Source organism: Caretta caretta, chromosome 4 (genome assembly GCF_965140235.1).
Source record: "Caretta caretta isolate rCarCar2 chromosome 4, rCarCar1.hap1, whole genome shotgun sequence".
In the NCBI taxonomy this organism is placed as follows: domain Eukaryota; kingdom Metazoa; phylum Chordata; order Testudines; family Cheloniidae; genus Caretta; species Caretta caretta.
In genome coordinates, this window is record NC_134209.1 from 143,681,651 (window position 1) to 143,697,136 (window position 15,486).

A 15,486-nucleotide genomic window follows, 5' to 3' on the forward strand; every position below is an offset into this window, starting at 1 on the left:
AGTGCTGGACACTTTGAAAATATAAGCACTAAAGTCACAATATTACAGCAAGTAAGTGGTGGCACTCAGAATAGTCAAGCTCTGGTTGCAGCATTCGCGCAAACCCTGCTGGACTTTCCCACATCCAGTTTGTCAGCCAGCATGGGGAAGGGTTTCTACAATTATTCCACCCAGCTACTTCAGCTGCTATGGAGCCCACATTAACGGCTGCCTTTCCTCCTTCCCCACTGTCACTGGTCCCTGCTGCCAGGCTGACAAACTGGGAAGAAGAGCCAGTGGGGGAGGAAGAAGTTATGGAGAGTGATGTGATAGTGTAACACTGACAGACCCCGGTCGCCGGGATCAAACCTGGGGCCTCTGGAGCTTAGTGCATGAGTCTCTGCTGCATGAGCCAAAAGCCATGTGGCCCTTAGCTGAGGCTGTAGCAGACTCATTAATCTCTAAGTGGTCTCAGTTGCCACTAGCTGGGACAGAGCGCCACACCCAAAGAGGTGTGTGGGTTAACGGTAGTAAAAACAGACGTGGGTAAACTAACCTAAACCAAACTAAACTTTTTGAGGAAATGTATCAGGAGACAGAAACACCATCCCACACACTCCCCCTTGCCAATAGCTCAGGGCACTCACCTAGGAAATAGAAGCCCCAGGTCTTGGTCCCTACTCTGCCTGATTCACAGCAAACACCCATTGGCTATTCTGGGGTGTCTCTCTTGTGTTTTTTCACAAAAGATTCAGCTTCACTCCACATCAAAATAAAAACAAATTCCAAAACCTAATTTTTTTGCAAAGCAGAAATGGTGCTTCCAGGCAGCCCTACCTGTGGGTATATCAGAGGAGAAGACTTGTAAGTGCAACTTCTGAAGGGACAGAAACTTGCCATCCTCTCTCATCCCAACTTTATTTCCACCTGCTGATCTTTCCCTCTGTACTGTTCAGATACCACCTTGGCTCTGTGAATGAGCAGAAATCACTCCCTGCCATGTTGCCAAGAAGCTAGCTAATAGTATGGTCAACCAGAGTGCTTGCAGTAACTGTACCTCTGGTAAATGTAATCATTTAGCTGAATGGTGAAGAGACTTTCATTCTTCCTACATGGCATAAAGGAAACACAGTAAAAAAAAAAAAAAAAAAAAAAAAAGAGTGCACCTGTCACTAAAGACAGGCAAATGATAGGGTTGACAGTACTGATTTCTGCCTACCAGGGCAGGCAGGGAGTTGGGAATTTTTCACCATGTCATCACACAAGTGTGTCTCTCTTTCTTTCTCACTCACACACATGTTGACAGCTTAAGAACAACCCCTAATGAGTTTTCCTTCTTCTCTGATCTATTAAAGGGTAATTAGAGAAGACTCGGCTATAAGAGTTTCTATTCACATTGTTAACATGACAGTTAATAAAAGACTGACAAGATTACAGGGGCCTAGTTCTAAGTGAAATGACATCTAGGCTTCACATGACCCTTGTCCATAGGAAGGGTCACACATACAGCCTCTCTGAAGTGCTTTCTGCTGTAGAAATCCTAAGAGTTAGGTGCCTGCCAGCTACCCTATTGTATGGAATTTCAGTGTAATGAAGTTACAAATTCAATCCCTGATTAAGGCACAATTGTCATTAATTCACTGATACATAAAAATCAATTATTTAAAATGGTGCTATGAGCTCCTGATTGAGGTATTATGGTCTAAATGACCCAGGCTGCTATATTATAGGAGTGTACCAGCTAGCGTGCAAGTAAAAGGATTGCAGAACTGGAGCTGGTTGGGAGCTTTTCGACAAAATGTTTTCTCGGCAAAAGAAGCTGATTTGTTGAAATGAAACTTTTGACAGAAACCGAAACATTACATTGGGAAGGTTTCTCAGGTCAGGATGGAATGACAGGGAGAGTGCCTCTATAGCCCTTTTGCTAAGGCATTTATCTGGGATGTGGCAGACTGAGGATCATGTTCCTGTTTTGAATCAGAAACTTTTCAAAAAAGGTTTCAGAGGGGTAGCCCTGTTAGTCTGTTTCAGCAAAAACAACGAGGAGTCCTTGTGGCACCTTAGAGACTAACACATTTATTTGGGCCTAAGAAAATACAGATAGTTTCACATATGTTCAAGTGCCCATAAGTTAGTGGTTTGTTTATTTTTAGGGTAGTATTTTGGATGCAAAGTGAAAAATTCATAGGGATATATTTACTGAGCAAGCACAGGGGAGATATAAATTCCAACTTTTTGAGCCATCCTGGATGGCAGAGCTTCACAGAAGCCTTGCCAATGAAGGATGCTGTGGAATGGGCAAAAACAGTACATCTAAGAATGTCCTGGCCATGCTCTCCAACCCCCCAACTCCCATGCCCCTTGGGCCAGGGCTCCACACTTTTACTCCAGTGGTGGCTCACCACAGAGAGAAGACTGCATCCATTTTCTGCAGCCATAACCTGCCCTTGGCACTTTCCAGCCCACGGAGTCTCTGCCAGGATCTATGTTGGCAGAAATCAATGGACTCTCACATGAATATGGTCTCTAACACTCAAACATTTATTATTTTATCACTTCTATCGATAAGGTTTCTTCCCCTGGCGTGTTCAAGAAGCTGAAGGGGTCACAAAATGTCAGTTGCTTCCCCTACCTCTTTTTCTGGCCCCCCTGCAGCAATTTGGTTTTCAGTGAAGTTGGCCATACAGGTTGAAGGGGAAATTTCTGGGGATCCCCAGATATTAGAAACTAGCAATGGGCTACCAGTCCAATGTGAACAGCAGGAGCTGAATATAAAGTCTCATAGCTTTTTCACACATCCCAAGGCCAGAAGAGACCATTGTGATCATCATCTGACCTCTTGTACTCCACAGGCCAAAAACTTCCCCAAAATATTTCCTAGAGAATATCTTTTAGAAGAACATCCAAAATGGTCAGTGAGGAAGAATCCCTTAAAAAGTGGCCCCCAATGATTAGTTACTTTTACGGTTAAAGGAAAAGAAGTACTTGTGGCACCTTAGAGACTAACCAATTTATTTGAGCATGAGCTTTCGTGAGCTACAGCTCACTTCATCGGATACATACCATGGAAACTGCAGCAGACATTATATACACACAGAGATCATGAAACAATACCTCCTCCCACCCCACTGTCCTGCTGGTAATAGCTTATCTAAAGTGATCAACAAGTTGGGCCATTTCCAGCACAAATCCAGGTTTTCTCACCCTCCACCCCCCCACACACAAACTCACTCTCCTGCTGGTAATAGCCCATCCAAAGTGACAACTCTCTTCACAATGTGCATGATAATCAAGGTGGGCCATTTCCTGCACAAATCCAGGTTCTCTCACCCCCTCACCCCCCTCCAAAAACCACACACACAAACTCACTCTCCTGCTGGTAATAGCTCATCCAAAGTGACCACTCTCCCTACAATGTGCATGGTAATCAAGGTGGGCCATGTCCAGCACAAATCCAGGCTTTCTCAGCGCCCCACCCCCTTTTTTTTTCCGGGGACACACACACACACACACACAAACTCACTCTCCTGCTGGCAATAGCTCATCCAAACTGACCACTCTCCAAGTTTAAATCCAAGTTTAACCAGAACGTCTGGGGGGGGGGGGTGTAGGAAAAAACAAGGGGAAATAGGCTACCTTGCATAATGACTTAGCCACTCCCAGTCTCTATTTAAGCCTAAATTAATAGTATCCAATTTGCAAATGAATTCCAATTCAGCAGTTTCTCGCTGGAGTCTGGATTTGAAGTTTTTTTGTTTTAAGATAGCGACCTTCATGTCTGTGATTGTGTGACCAGAGAGATTGAAGTGTTCTCCGACTGGTTTATGAATGTTATAATTCTTGACATCTGATTTGTGTCCATTTATTCTTTTACGTAGAGACTGTCCAGTTTGACCAATGTACATGGCAGAGGGGCATTGCTGGCACATGATGGCATATATCACATTGGTGGATGTGCAGGTGAACGAGCCTCTGACAGTGTGGCTGATGTTATTAGGCCCTGTGGTGGTGTCCCCTGAATAGATATGTGGGCACAGTTGGCAACGGGCTTTCTTGCAAGGATAAGTTCCTGGGTTAGTGGTTCTGTTGTGTGGTATGTGGTTGTTGGTGAGTATTTGCTTCAGGTTGCGGGGCTGTCTGTAGGCAAGGACTGGCCTCTCTCCCAAGACTTGTGAGAGTGTTGGGTCATCCTTTAGGATAGGTTGTAGATCCTTAATAATGCATTGGAGGGGTTTTAGTTCGGGACTGAAGATGACGGCTAGTGGCGTTCTGTTATTTTCTTTGTTACGCCTGTCCTGCAGTAGGTGACTTCTGGGAACTCTTCTGGCTCTATCAATCTTTTTCTTCACTTCCGCAGGTGGGTATTGTAGTTGTAAGAAAGCTTGACAGAGATCTTGTAGGTGTTTGTCTCTGTCTGAGGGGTTGGAGCAAATGCGGTTGTATCACAGAGCTTGGCTGTAGACGATGGATCGTGTGGTGTGGTCAGGGTGAAAGCTGGAGGCATGTAGGTAGGAATAGCGGTCAGTAGGTTTCCGGTATAGGGTGGTGTTTATGTGACCATTGTTTATTAGCACTGTAGTGTCCAGGAAGTGGATCTCTTGTGTGGACTGGACCAGGCTGAGGTTGATGGTGGGATGGAAGTTGTTGAAATCATGGTGGAATTCCTCAAGGGCTTCTTTTCCATGGGTCCAGATGATGAAGATGTCATCAATATAGCGCAGGTAGAGTAGGGGCTTTAGGGGACGAGAGCTGAGGAAGCGTTGTTCTAAATCAGCCATAAAAATGTTGGCATACTGTGGGGCCATGCGGGTACCCATAGCAGTGCCGCTGATCTGAAGGTATACATTGTCTCCAAATGTAAAATAGTTATGGGTAAGGACAAAGTCACAAAGTTCAGCCACCAGGTTAGACGTGACATTATCGGGGATAGTGTTCTTGACGGCTTGTAGTCCATCTTTGTGTGGAATGTTGGTGTAGAGGGCTTCTACATCCATAGTGGCCAGGATGGTGTTATCAGGAAGATCACCGATGGATTGAAGTTTCCTCAGGAAGTCAGTGGTGTCTCGAAGGTAGCTGGGAGTGCTGGTAGCGTAGGGCCTGACGAGGGAGTCTACATAGCCAGACAATCCTGCTGTCAGGGTGCTAATGCCTGAGATGATGAGGCGCCCAGGATTTCCAGGTTTATGGATCTTGGGTAGTAGATAGAATATCCCAGGTCGGGGTTCCAGGGGTGTGTCTGTGCGGATTTGATCTTGTGCTTTCTCAGGAAGTTTCTTGAGCAAATGCTGTAGTTGCTTTTGGTAACTCTCAGTGGGATCAGAGGGTAATGGCTTGTAGAAAGTGGTGTTGGAGAGCTGCCGAGAAGTCTCTTGTTCATATTCCGATCTATTCATGATGACAACAGCACCTCCTTTGTCAGCCTTTTTGATTATGATGTCAGAGTTGTTTCTGAGGCTGTGGATGGCATTGCGTTCTGCATGGCTGAGGTTATGGGGCAAGTGATGCTGCTTTTCCACAATTTCAGCCCGTGCACGTCGGTGGAAGCACTCTATGTAGAAGTCCAGTCTGCTGTTTCGACCTTCAGGAGGAAATTATGCCTTATTTTAACAGTGAGCGTTAAAAGAACCAGTTCAGAGGAGGGTTCTGGGTTCATATGCCACTAGTGGAATGTCTTTTTTCCCCAAAAGCCCCTCTATCTATGCTCCTAGCTCCCTCAGCTTCAGAACAACCAAAGTCTTGTATACTCCCAAGGTAGAGATAATAGACTTACTTAGCCTGGCTGCAGTGGTGAGTCAGAAGAAATAACTCTGCAGACTATTAGAGCTTTTCACGCTCACTTCATACTGATAATTACAACAAATTAGCCTCGCTGAAGTTTAACACATTTCTATATATTATTTTTGCTGATGTTTAATAAGGATTGAGAGCATCTGCTGCTAACACAAGGAGGAAAGGTCTGAGATGGAAAGCTGAATTAAAATGAATCAGTTGAACAGAGGAAGCAGTGGACATAAAGCTTTAGTTTTAAAAATAATCTCTCAATTTGCAGGTCTTGAATTAAAGCAACCATGACCTTCCAAATGCTGATTTATGCAAATCAATTATGAATATCCTTAGTGTATAAATCCTTATCTATTCTAGGTCAAATGTCAGGGAAAACAAAAATATAAAAAACAAATCATATCAGTATATAAGGAGGAAAACCCAGACAAGTATTTATTTTTTATGAAGGTAGCTGAGATAAAAAAGCTCTGAAAGAATATTGACACCTTCTCTTCACTACTTCAGGGTGGGGGTGGAGGGGAAAGTCCTAGGTACTCAGATAACACGGGCACAATATGAACAGAACAGAACATTTCGCAGACGGTCAGGCTTTGTAAAGTATGTTACGTGGGAATGTTCCTTGTTCAGTAATTAACTTTTCAGAATTAAATTTGTTAATCTGGATTTACACAGCTTTAAGTGAGTGCCCAGTGTGATCCTTGTGAATTCATAAAGTTCCAATCAAAGCACAAAGAATGCATTTATTTGTATTTTTCCTTCATAGAGCTTATTAGTAGTTTGTAACACCGAGATAATGGGCCAGATTTCTGCTGCCATAAATTGGCATCACTCCATTGATTTCAGAGGATTTTTGCTATTTTACACCAGCTGAAACCTTGCTCCATGATTCAATCCCAAGAGCTGGCAGCATATGTAAATGATCTTTCTAAAATGTTACACGCCAGGTGAGGTAATATCTTTTATTGGACTAACTTCTGTTGGTTTCAGAGTAACAGCCGTGTTAGTCTGTATTCGCAAAAAGAAAAGGAGTACTTGTGGCACCTTAGAGACTAACCAATTTATTTGAGCATAAGCTTTCGTGAGCTACAGCTCACTTCATCGGATGCATATTGTGGAAAATACACAACTTCTGCTGGTGAAAGACAAACTTTAGAGCTATCCAGAGCTCTTCTTTGGGTCTGGGGAAGAGCGCTCTGTAAGCTTCAACGTTCGTCTCACTTACCAACAGAAGTTGGTCCAATAAAAGATACTACCTCACTCACCTTGTCTCTCTAATATCCTGGAACTAACCTGGCTACAACATGACTTCATATGACAATGAAAGATATCTTTCTAATGATGTATGTCAACTCCTCGAAGTTCCAGTCCATCCTTTCATTTATTCAGAACGTCTGAAGTATATTTCAGAGAGAGGTTTGCATAACACAAACAATGTAGGACTAGATTCTGGTTCAGTTATGCTAGCGTAAATCAAGACTAATAACTCCATTGACTTAAGAGATGTCTCGTATCTAGCTGGCATGGTAAAGAAGTTATTGAACAGATGTGACTGCCCAATTTGTTCCTAGTATACTAGCAATGCTTTTTCTTCCTCTTTCCAGTTTTCAGATGTTTCCATGTCATACAATACTGTAGGATCAATTTGAATTGTGCAGCAACAAATGAGATATCTCATAGGAAATGAAGGGCAGTGCTCATAGTATCTTCATAAGGAGAGAAAAACTAAGTAAGACACTTACACTTCCATGACAATGTGGAGGAAAAAACTTTTCAGAATGACAACTTGATGGTCAGGAGTTAATAAAGGCTCCTGTAAGCCTAGCAGACAAAGAGACTAAAAAACAGAAATAGAAATGTTGTTCTTTGGTCCCATCTGCTGCAAATTACTGTCCAACCATGTGATGTTATTGATTTGCTTGCACTATATCAAATTTTAATCACCATAAACCATAGACTAATACAGGCCAGCCCCCAACAAGTGCTTCTAGTAGATGACTTTGATTATTTTGGACACCCCTGGCCTTTAAGTTTATATGGGAGGAAACTGATAGATCCATGTAGGGCTTCATAAAATCCTTCTTTAAATTAATTCATATTCATGCAAAGTGGGTAGGACACTGTCTTTTGGAAGGGCTGTGTTTTAGTGGGAAGAGATGCAGCACAACATTTAAAACAGCTAAAAATAAAAGTGCTACACATGGTGAGATTAACAATTGTTGAAAGAAAATTTAAGGACAGAACAATGTAACTGATTCTGGTTCACTGGTCTTTGAATGGAAAGTTTAAGTCAATTTAACCCTTTGGGCTCAGAATTTCTTGAGGCTCATGGTACCAGCAGAAACTTTTGACCCCCAACATTTAAGGACTTAATACCATTTGCAATGAATAGGTCACACATGTGAACCTACTATGCATTCCTTCTAGTGATGCAGAAGACAGTTTTCACATCTATTATAAGCCCCATCTAACATTTTCTATTGTGTCCTCAGTGGAAATCCTTTTAGGTCAAAAAAACTGACACCATTCAGATACAGCACAGCATCACCATTCTTGATCTTTTTGGCAATGTCCTTGATATTTCCCTTGAAAAATGTTCCAGCCCATACTCACTGAAGCAATGTTCCTCATCAAGATGCTAAAATAAAAGTACAGAAACCCTCTTTCCATTAAAAACACTGAGAACTACACCGTCTGAAACTTTATTTCCTTTTCACAAAGACTCGCTGTGTCCTCCATCAGATCAATGACAAGATTGTTGCACCCATTCCATTAATTTATTTATCCTCTCCAAATGACAATAGCTATGGACAAACTACCATAGTGCAATGTAGTGAAGAGTTTGTGACATTTTGATTATGGGTCAGTTGCCCTTTTCAATTATGCCATTTTTCATTCTTCAGAATTTTATAACATGACTCTCTGAACAACAGGTTCCAGCTTTGGTACTGTATGCACATTATAAATCCAGCTGCAATTCTCCCTCATACTCCGGCCTCATAATGAGCTCAGCTGTCGTTTTCCAGAGCAGCAGCCTTTTGCTTCCCCGCGCCCCTCCAAAATATCTGTTTATATAGTCAGTTTTGTTGTTGATGTTTACTATTTACTAGAGTTTACTATTTAGCTAAGAATATAAGGATGGCCATAGAGGGTCAGAACAATCTAGCCCAGTATCCTGTCTTCCAACAGTGGCCAATGCCAGATGCTTCAAAGGGAATGAACACTAGACTAGGGAACACTAATATGGTCTACACGGGCCAGTTAGTGTGCAAAACATTTGTGTGCTTTAGAATTCACCTTCCTCTGGTGCACATTGCTGCACTGTGTAGACAAGGCTTTAGGCACTTGGGAGTCTACATCCCATTGATTTTTCATAAGACTTAGGCTGCTAAGTGTCTAAGTCACTTCTGAAAATGGGATTTAATCTTCCAAGGGCCAATGTCTCAAAGGTATTTAGGTGCCTAAAGATGCAAATGCATGCCTCATGCGGTTTTCAGAGTATCTACACAGGTTGGCACCTAACTCCCAAGAAACGAAAACACGTTCTGCAAAACAGTTTAGAAAAACATACAAAGTGTTGAAGTACGGCAAACATTTTGGAAACTTGGCAAGTATTTTCCCTTGATTAGTGTTATTTCATGTTAGATTTTGGGAATCCCACATTTAAGCAGAATATTAATTTCTAATTAGGTAAAGCTATTTATAGTTAGTAAAATGATCACTCATGATCCAGGTAAAGAAGGTAGTAGAAAGCATTTTGGAGGTTAGTATTCCTGAATGAGGCACAGTGTTGACCCCACTCCCTCATAAAAGGGAGATGGGAGGGACAGAAATAGTCAACCAAGGCCTTAATGCAGGATTTTATAGTGCATGTTGCAGAAGATCTTTGAAGAAAGGTAATTTATAGAAGTCCAGTTCTTGCAACATATATCTTAGAAAAGTACTGGAATACACATAAAGTGAATTATCCCTCCCCTTTGGCTGGCCAAACGTCTACAAAAATGTCACATTTACACAAGTACATGCTGTTCTGATCCTGCATTCTGCATTATACCCAAAAAACCCATTAAACTCCGTAGGATGTGCAAGGAATGAAGAATCAGGCTCCAGAGTCACAGACTGAGACAGTAGTAATGCTACTGTGTTTGGATTCCTGGTGCCAAATTCCTCTCTGACATAAGTATGCACAACTCCAGTGACTTCACTGGAGCAGTGCCTGCCTCCACAGGCGGTGACATTGGCCCTCTGCCTGTGAGAGAATCTTTAGCTCCTTAATCAAGAAAATATAATCTTTAAATCACATTTTGTAAGTGCGATGGGCAGCACTATAATCTATTTTTATTTGCAAAATTAGTGACACAAGCAACCACGAAAACTTGGCTGCTATGACATGCCTTATGCATCTACAAATACAAATGATCAGAAAATTTTAGCTGAATATACTCCTGTATATGGACAGTAAACCATGATTTCAAATTGACATGTTCTCTTGGAGCATAATTTCCTATGAACCTACACACCTGAGGTTCAGAATTCTACCTATTCTTCAAGAAGGAAGTATCTATAACATGAACTTTTTTTTTTACCCTGCTACTTACTATGGTATTCCATCCCATTGTCATCAAGAGTGCAATACAACATAGTAAGCCAGGTTCACAAAAGCATCATTGTACAAAAATGAACAGTGTAATATGATCATAGATTCAGAATCATAACACAGTTGTAATGTTTGCAGAATTAAAATGAATGTACCTAGACCCTATTTTCTTTTTCATTGCTACTGCACCAGTCACCAGATAGCAATAATATACATGTTTATCTTAATGCAAAGCACCCAACCCTGCAAGGTGCTGAGTTCCCTCTTCTCACATTGCAGATGCTGGTACTCAACCCAGTGTAGTAGGCAGTCAGCACTGTCTAGAATCAAGCCCCAAGTTTTTAAACAGTAAGTGTCAGTTTGTGATCTCAGTTAGATGGGTAACTTTAGATTTAAACCAACCAGTATAACTGAGATCAAAATCTGTTCCTGCAGTTTTTAAGAAAAAACATTTTTTAGAATTATAACCCAATAGTCCGTGTCAAATCTGCACTATCCAATTTTAATTAAAATGCATGTACCATGAATTGTTATAAAAGATGTTACTACAAGCTGCATAGTCTTCAAAACAGTGCTAGTAAAGAGGAGTTAATAATCCCATATAATAATATCAAAGACTAAAACTACTAAACAGTATTTATATGTTCAAGAAACGAATTTTTTTAATAGTTCTTAATCTGTCATGGAGAGCAAACTTGGCTAAACAAACATGTTTGACTAGTTAAAAGTTGTTCGATAGGCATCTAGGTTCCTGACCATCATGTTTTGTTTGAATTATATCTCGAAAGAGGCAGTTTCAGGAACAAAATCATTGCAGTACTATCCTTGAAACCAGTTACAGTTTGCTAACATTGCAAAGTGTCTATATATAGAGAAGAAAAACATAGAGAAACCCAGTTTGTGTGTACCTATACAAAACAATATACTTACATACACACTATATGTATATAATATATAATACACACACACAGGGTGGGGGAGATGGACAGATTTAGACTATTATCCATTTTATGATGCTTTCACTATTTTAGCTAGACAGTCTAATAATAATCTAGTTTGCTCTCTAAGCAATCAGAGTCAGATACAACACACTGAAGCATCTATTTGGCTTCCTGCCTGGTATAGAAGACAGCCTACTATACTGCACTGCTGGTGAAGTTTAACTGAAATCTGCTTGTTGTTACTCAAGTCACTATTGACAAGACACAGGAAATTCTGCATAACACATGTTCAGCTGGTTTAATCTTACAGTAAAGCACAGGGCTGTCCCTGCCTGTCATTTTTACAAATCAGTAGATTTCTAAATAACCATCCCAAGTAAAAACCCCAAATTGCTTAAATCCCACAGGAAAAGCCTCCAACGTTTCAGCTAATTTATCATTTTCCTTGACCCTCACAAGACAATGCACTCCAATGATGCCATCAGCATAACTTACCTCAACTAACTTGTTGGCATGTTCACGGAAAACTTGAGCGTATTCCTTCACTTCTTTCTCGTTACCACTCTTCGCAGCCTCAATAAGAACAAGTAATGGAACATTGGTCTCCAGGAAGGAGTCAGATATATGATCCATAACGGCCTTCCGTAGCTGTGTTAAAAGAAAGTGGAGCAGTAAATAACTGAAGAGTTATCGATACACATTTCCAGCATATTGATCAGCGAGTTATAGTTGAGTAAATTTGTCATATCTCAATGTTGTACAACGGGGGTTTTTTTGGTAGTATTTATGGATTTGTAGCATTTTTTTTTTATTTGTAGGAATTTCTGGTAGCACTTAAACCTAGATAACTAAAGGCTTGATTCTGCAATCCTTACTCACTCAAGCAATTCCACTGACTTTAATGGGACTACCCAGCTGGACAAGCATTACACACATAAGGGATTGCATGTCTAATGCAGCTGCTAGGTACCCAACACTTTTAAAAGTCAGGTCAGGTCATTTAGGAGTCTAAATGTAGATTTAGGAGGCTAACTTTAGGCAATCATTTTAAAATATTGGCCAGTGTATTTCCAGACCTCATGTGAAATCTGTATTCAGTATTACACTTGGCACATGCATGGTGTCTCGTTTTCATTAGCAAATCTCTAATAGGAACAATCTGAAAACTTTTCCATGCATTTCACAGGCAGGATTAACAAGTGTATAGAAAATGTATTCTTAATGAAAAAATACAAGCCATTAAAGATTGAACACCTGTTCTTCCTTTAAAAAAATACCCATGTTTGAAAAAAAAATCCCACTACTTTAAGAGTGATGGCACAAACTTGTCCTCTGCCATTCTGCAAAGTACAAATCAATGTCAGACTTTCCTAGTCTCTGTAAAATGCACAAAAATATGATTGAAATATTAAATAATTCTTCCTGGAGATGTCACTGCTCTATGATAGTGTGGATAGCAGACATATTTTAGCAGACTTCCTTAAGCTTTTGGGTATAATTGTTATTAAAAATGAAAAATAGCAAACTCAAAGGCACCAGGCTGGAAGCCATCTAGCCTGGAGGTCCAACCAGACATTAGTCTCATTAAGTCATACATCTTGTAGCTAGACTGAAGGTCAATTAAGGTAATCATTCAATTTTGTAAGCCATGCTAGAAAGCTTTAACTAGCTGAGGTCCTTTCAATGCTCAAAATTGCACAGATAATTATTATATTGGGTGCTGCAAGAAAAAAGAGGATTCAAGACCCCTGTGGAGTTCAGCTGCATTGACTGTGTACGGTTTTTCTTCAAAGGGAAAAGCTAAACCAAAATATTGCTGGTGGTGACCACTCCATCCATTTCTTAGTATGGAAAAGGCAAGTGCCATTAACAAAGCAGAATGGTTTGAAAGGCAGTGTAATATTTCCTTTGTTAAAATGATGACAATTAAAATAACACAATCATGATTAGTAATAGATGAATAAAATGAGATATTATATTGCCCTGCCAAGTTGATTAAAGTGCTTCAACGTAATTATAAAAATAATTCATAAAAAATAAAAACTTGACAGCTATGACCACTACCTATGATGTGGACCAGTACAGTCTCATTATTTCCCTGTTCTCCCCTGTCTGTCTGCGTCCATCTGTTGTCTTTTATTTATATTGTAAGTTCTTTGGGGCAGAGACTGACTTGTTCTCTGCTTGTACAGTGCCTAGCACAGTGGGGTCCTGGTTCCTGAGTGGGGCTCACAGGTATTACAGTAGTAAATAAATAAATACATAATAGAATATTAAAACATTGAAAATTTAATATAAAATAACCCATGAAAGAGCAGGTGATACTGCATAACATCACAAAACCTAAGGTGCATTCATAGAATCATAAAATATCAGGGTTGGAAGAGACCTCAGGAGGTCATCTCGTCCAATCCTCTGCTCAAAGTACGACCAACACCATCTAAATCATCCCAGCCAGAGCTTTGTCAAGCCAGGCCTTAAAAACGTCTAAGGATGGAGATTCCACCACCTCCCTAGGTAACCAATTCCAGTGCTTCACCACCCTCCCAGTGAAATAGTTTTTCCTAATATCCAACCTAGACCTCCCCCACATTGTGAGGCTGATGAGTCTCCAGTCACTATCAGATTTTTTTAAGGTATTTAGGTGCTTAAAGACGCAGATTGAGGCTTAGTAGGATTTCCAAAAGCAGCTAGGTGCCTAACTCTCATTGATTTAAATGGGGGCATTCACTGTCTTATAGTGATAAGCTAAGATAGACGCAAAGAGCTTAACAAAGAAAAGATTAGGGTGACTTGATTACAATCTATAAATAGGTATATGGGAACAAATACTTAATAATGGGCTCTTCAGTCTAGCCAGAAAAGGTACAACATGATCCAAGGCTGGAAATTGAAGATAGATAAATTCAGCCAGAAACAAGGTATGAGTAATTAACCATTGGAATAATTTATCAAGGGTTGTGACAGATTCTCCATCACTGATCATTTTAAAAACAAAATTGGAAGGGTTTCTCTTCCCCCCTCCCCCTTTAAGAGATCTGCTCTAGGAATTATTTTGGGGAAGTTCCCTGGCCTGTGTTATACAGGAGATCAGACTACATGATCACAATGGTCCCTTTTGACCTTGGAATCTAAGACATGAACAATACAATTTTTACTCTGGCCAATGCAGTATTATATTTCTGACTATGTCATGATGCTCCCCTACCATATAACATTAAAACTGGAAGAATGTCTAAAAATACACCATTGATTTTCATTGGTAGTATCAAGCACCTCTACTCTTAAAACACACATTAGATGTCAATGAAAAAGGAGATCATCAGAAAACTGCAATTTGGACCTTACTATTTTAAATACAGAATTTATTTATACAGTAATGAACACCTAACTTATAATTAGAGCTGGATAATAGGGTCCTGAGTCCAAAGTCACAAAAACTGAACTGTGTTAGCATTCTGCATCATGGCGGATTTGATAAATATAAATTTAGTAGGTTTCAGAGGAACAGCCGTGTTAGTCTGTATTCGCAAAAAGAAAAGGAGTACTTGTGGCACCTTAGAGACTAACCAATTTATTTGAGCATGAGCTTTCGTGAGCTACAGCTCACTTCATCAGATGTTTACCGTGGAAACTGCAGCAGACTTTATATACACACAGAGAATATGAAACAATACCTCCTCCCACCCCACTGTCCTGCTGGTAATAGCTTATCTAAAGTGATCAACAGGTGGGCCATTTCCAGCACAAATCCAGGTTTTTCTCACCCTCCACCCCCCCACACAAATTCACTCTCCTGCTGGTGCTAGCCCATCCAAAGTGACAACTCTTTACATAATCAAGTCGGGCTATTTCCTGCATAGATCCAGGTTTTCTCACATCCCCCCACCCCCATACACACACAAACTCACTCTCCTGCTGGTAATAGCTCATCTAAACTGACCACTCTCCAAGTTTAAATCCAAGTTTAACCAGAACATCTGGGGGGGGGGTAGGAAAAAACAAGAGGAAACAGGCTACCTTGCATAATGACTTAGCCACTCCCAGTCTCTATTTAAGCCTAAATTAATAGTATCCAATTTGCAAATGAATTCCAATTCAGCAGTTTCTCGCTGGAGTCTGGATTTGAAGTTTTTTTGTTTTAAGATAGCGACCTTCATGTCTGTGATTGCGTGACCAGAGAGATTG

General features: G+C 40.6%; 1 protein-coding gene across 4 annotated transcripts in view; it reads right to left on the minus strand.

Moving 5' to 3' along the window:
- CTNNA2 (catenin alpha 2) overlaps nucleotides 1-15,486 on the minus strand; it is an 803,547-nt gene that overhangs the window by 131,882 nt on the left and 656,179 nt on the right. For all 4 annotated transcript variants that reach the window (XM_048846332.2, XM_048846333.2, XM_048846330.2 and 1 more), the window contains one exon: nucleotides 11,794-11,946. In XM_048846332.2, coding sequence (XP_048702289.1) covers nucleotides 11,794-11,946 — 153 coding nt within the window. The remainder of the gene's footprint in view (nucleotides 1-11,793; nucleotides 11,947-15,486) is intronic.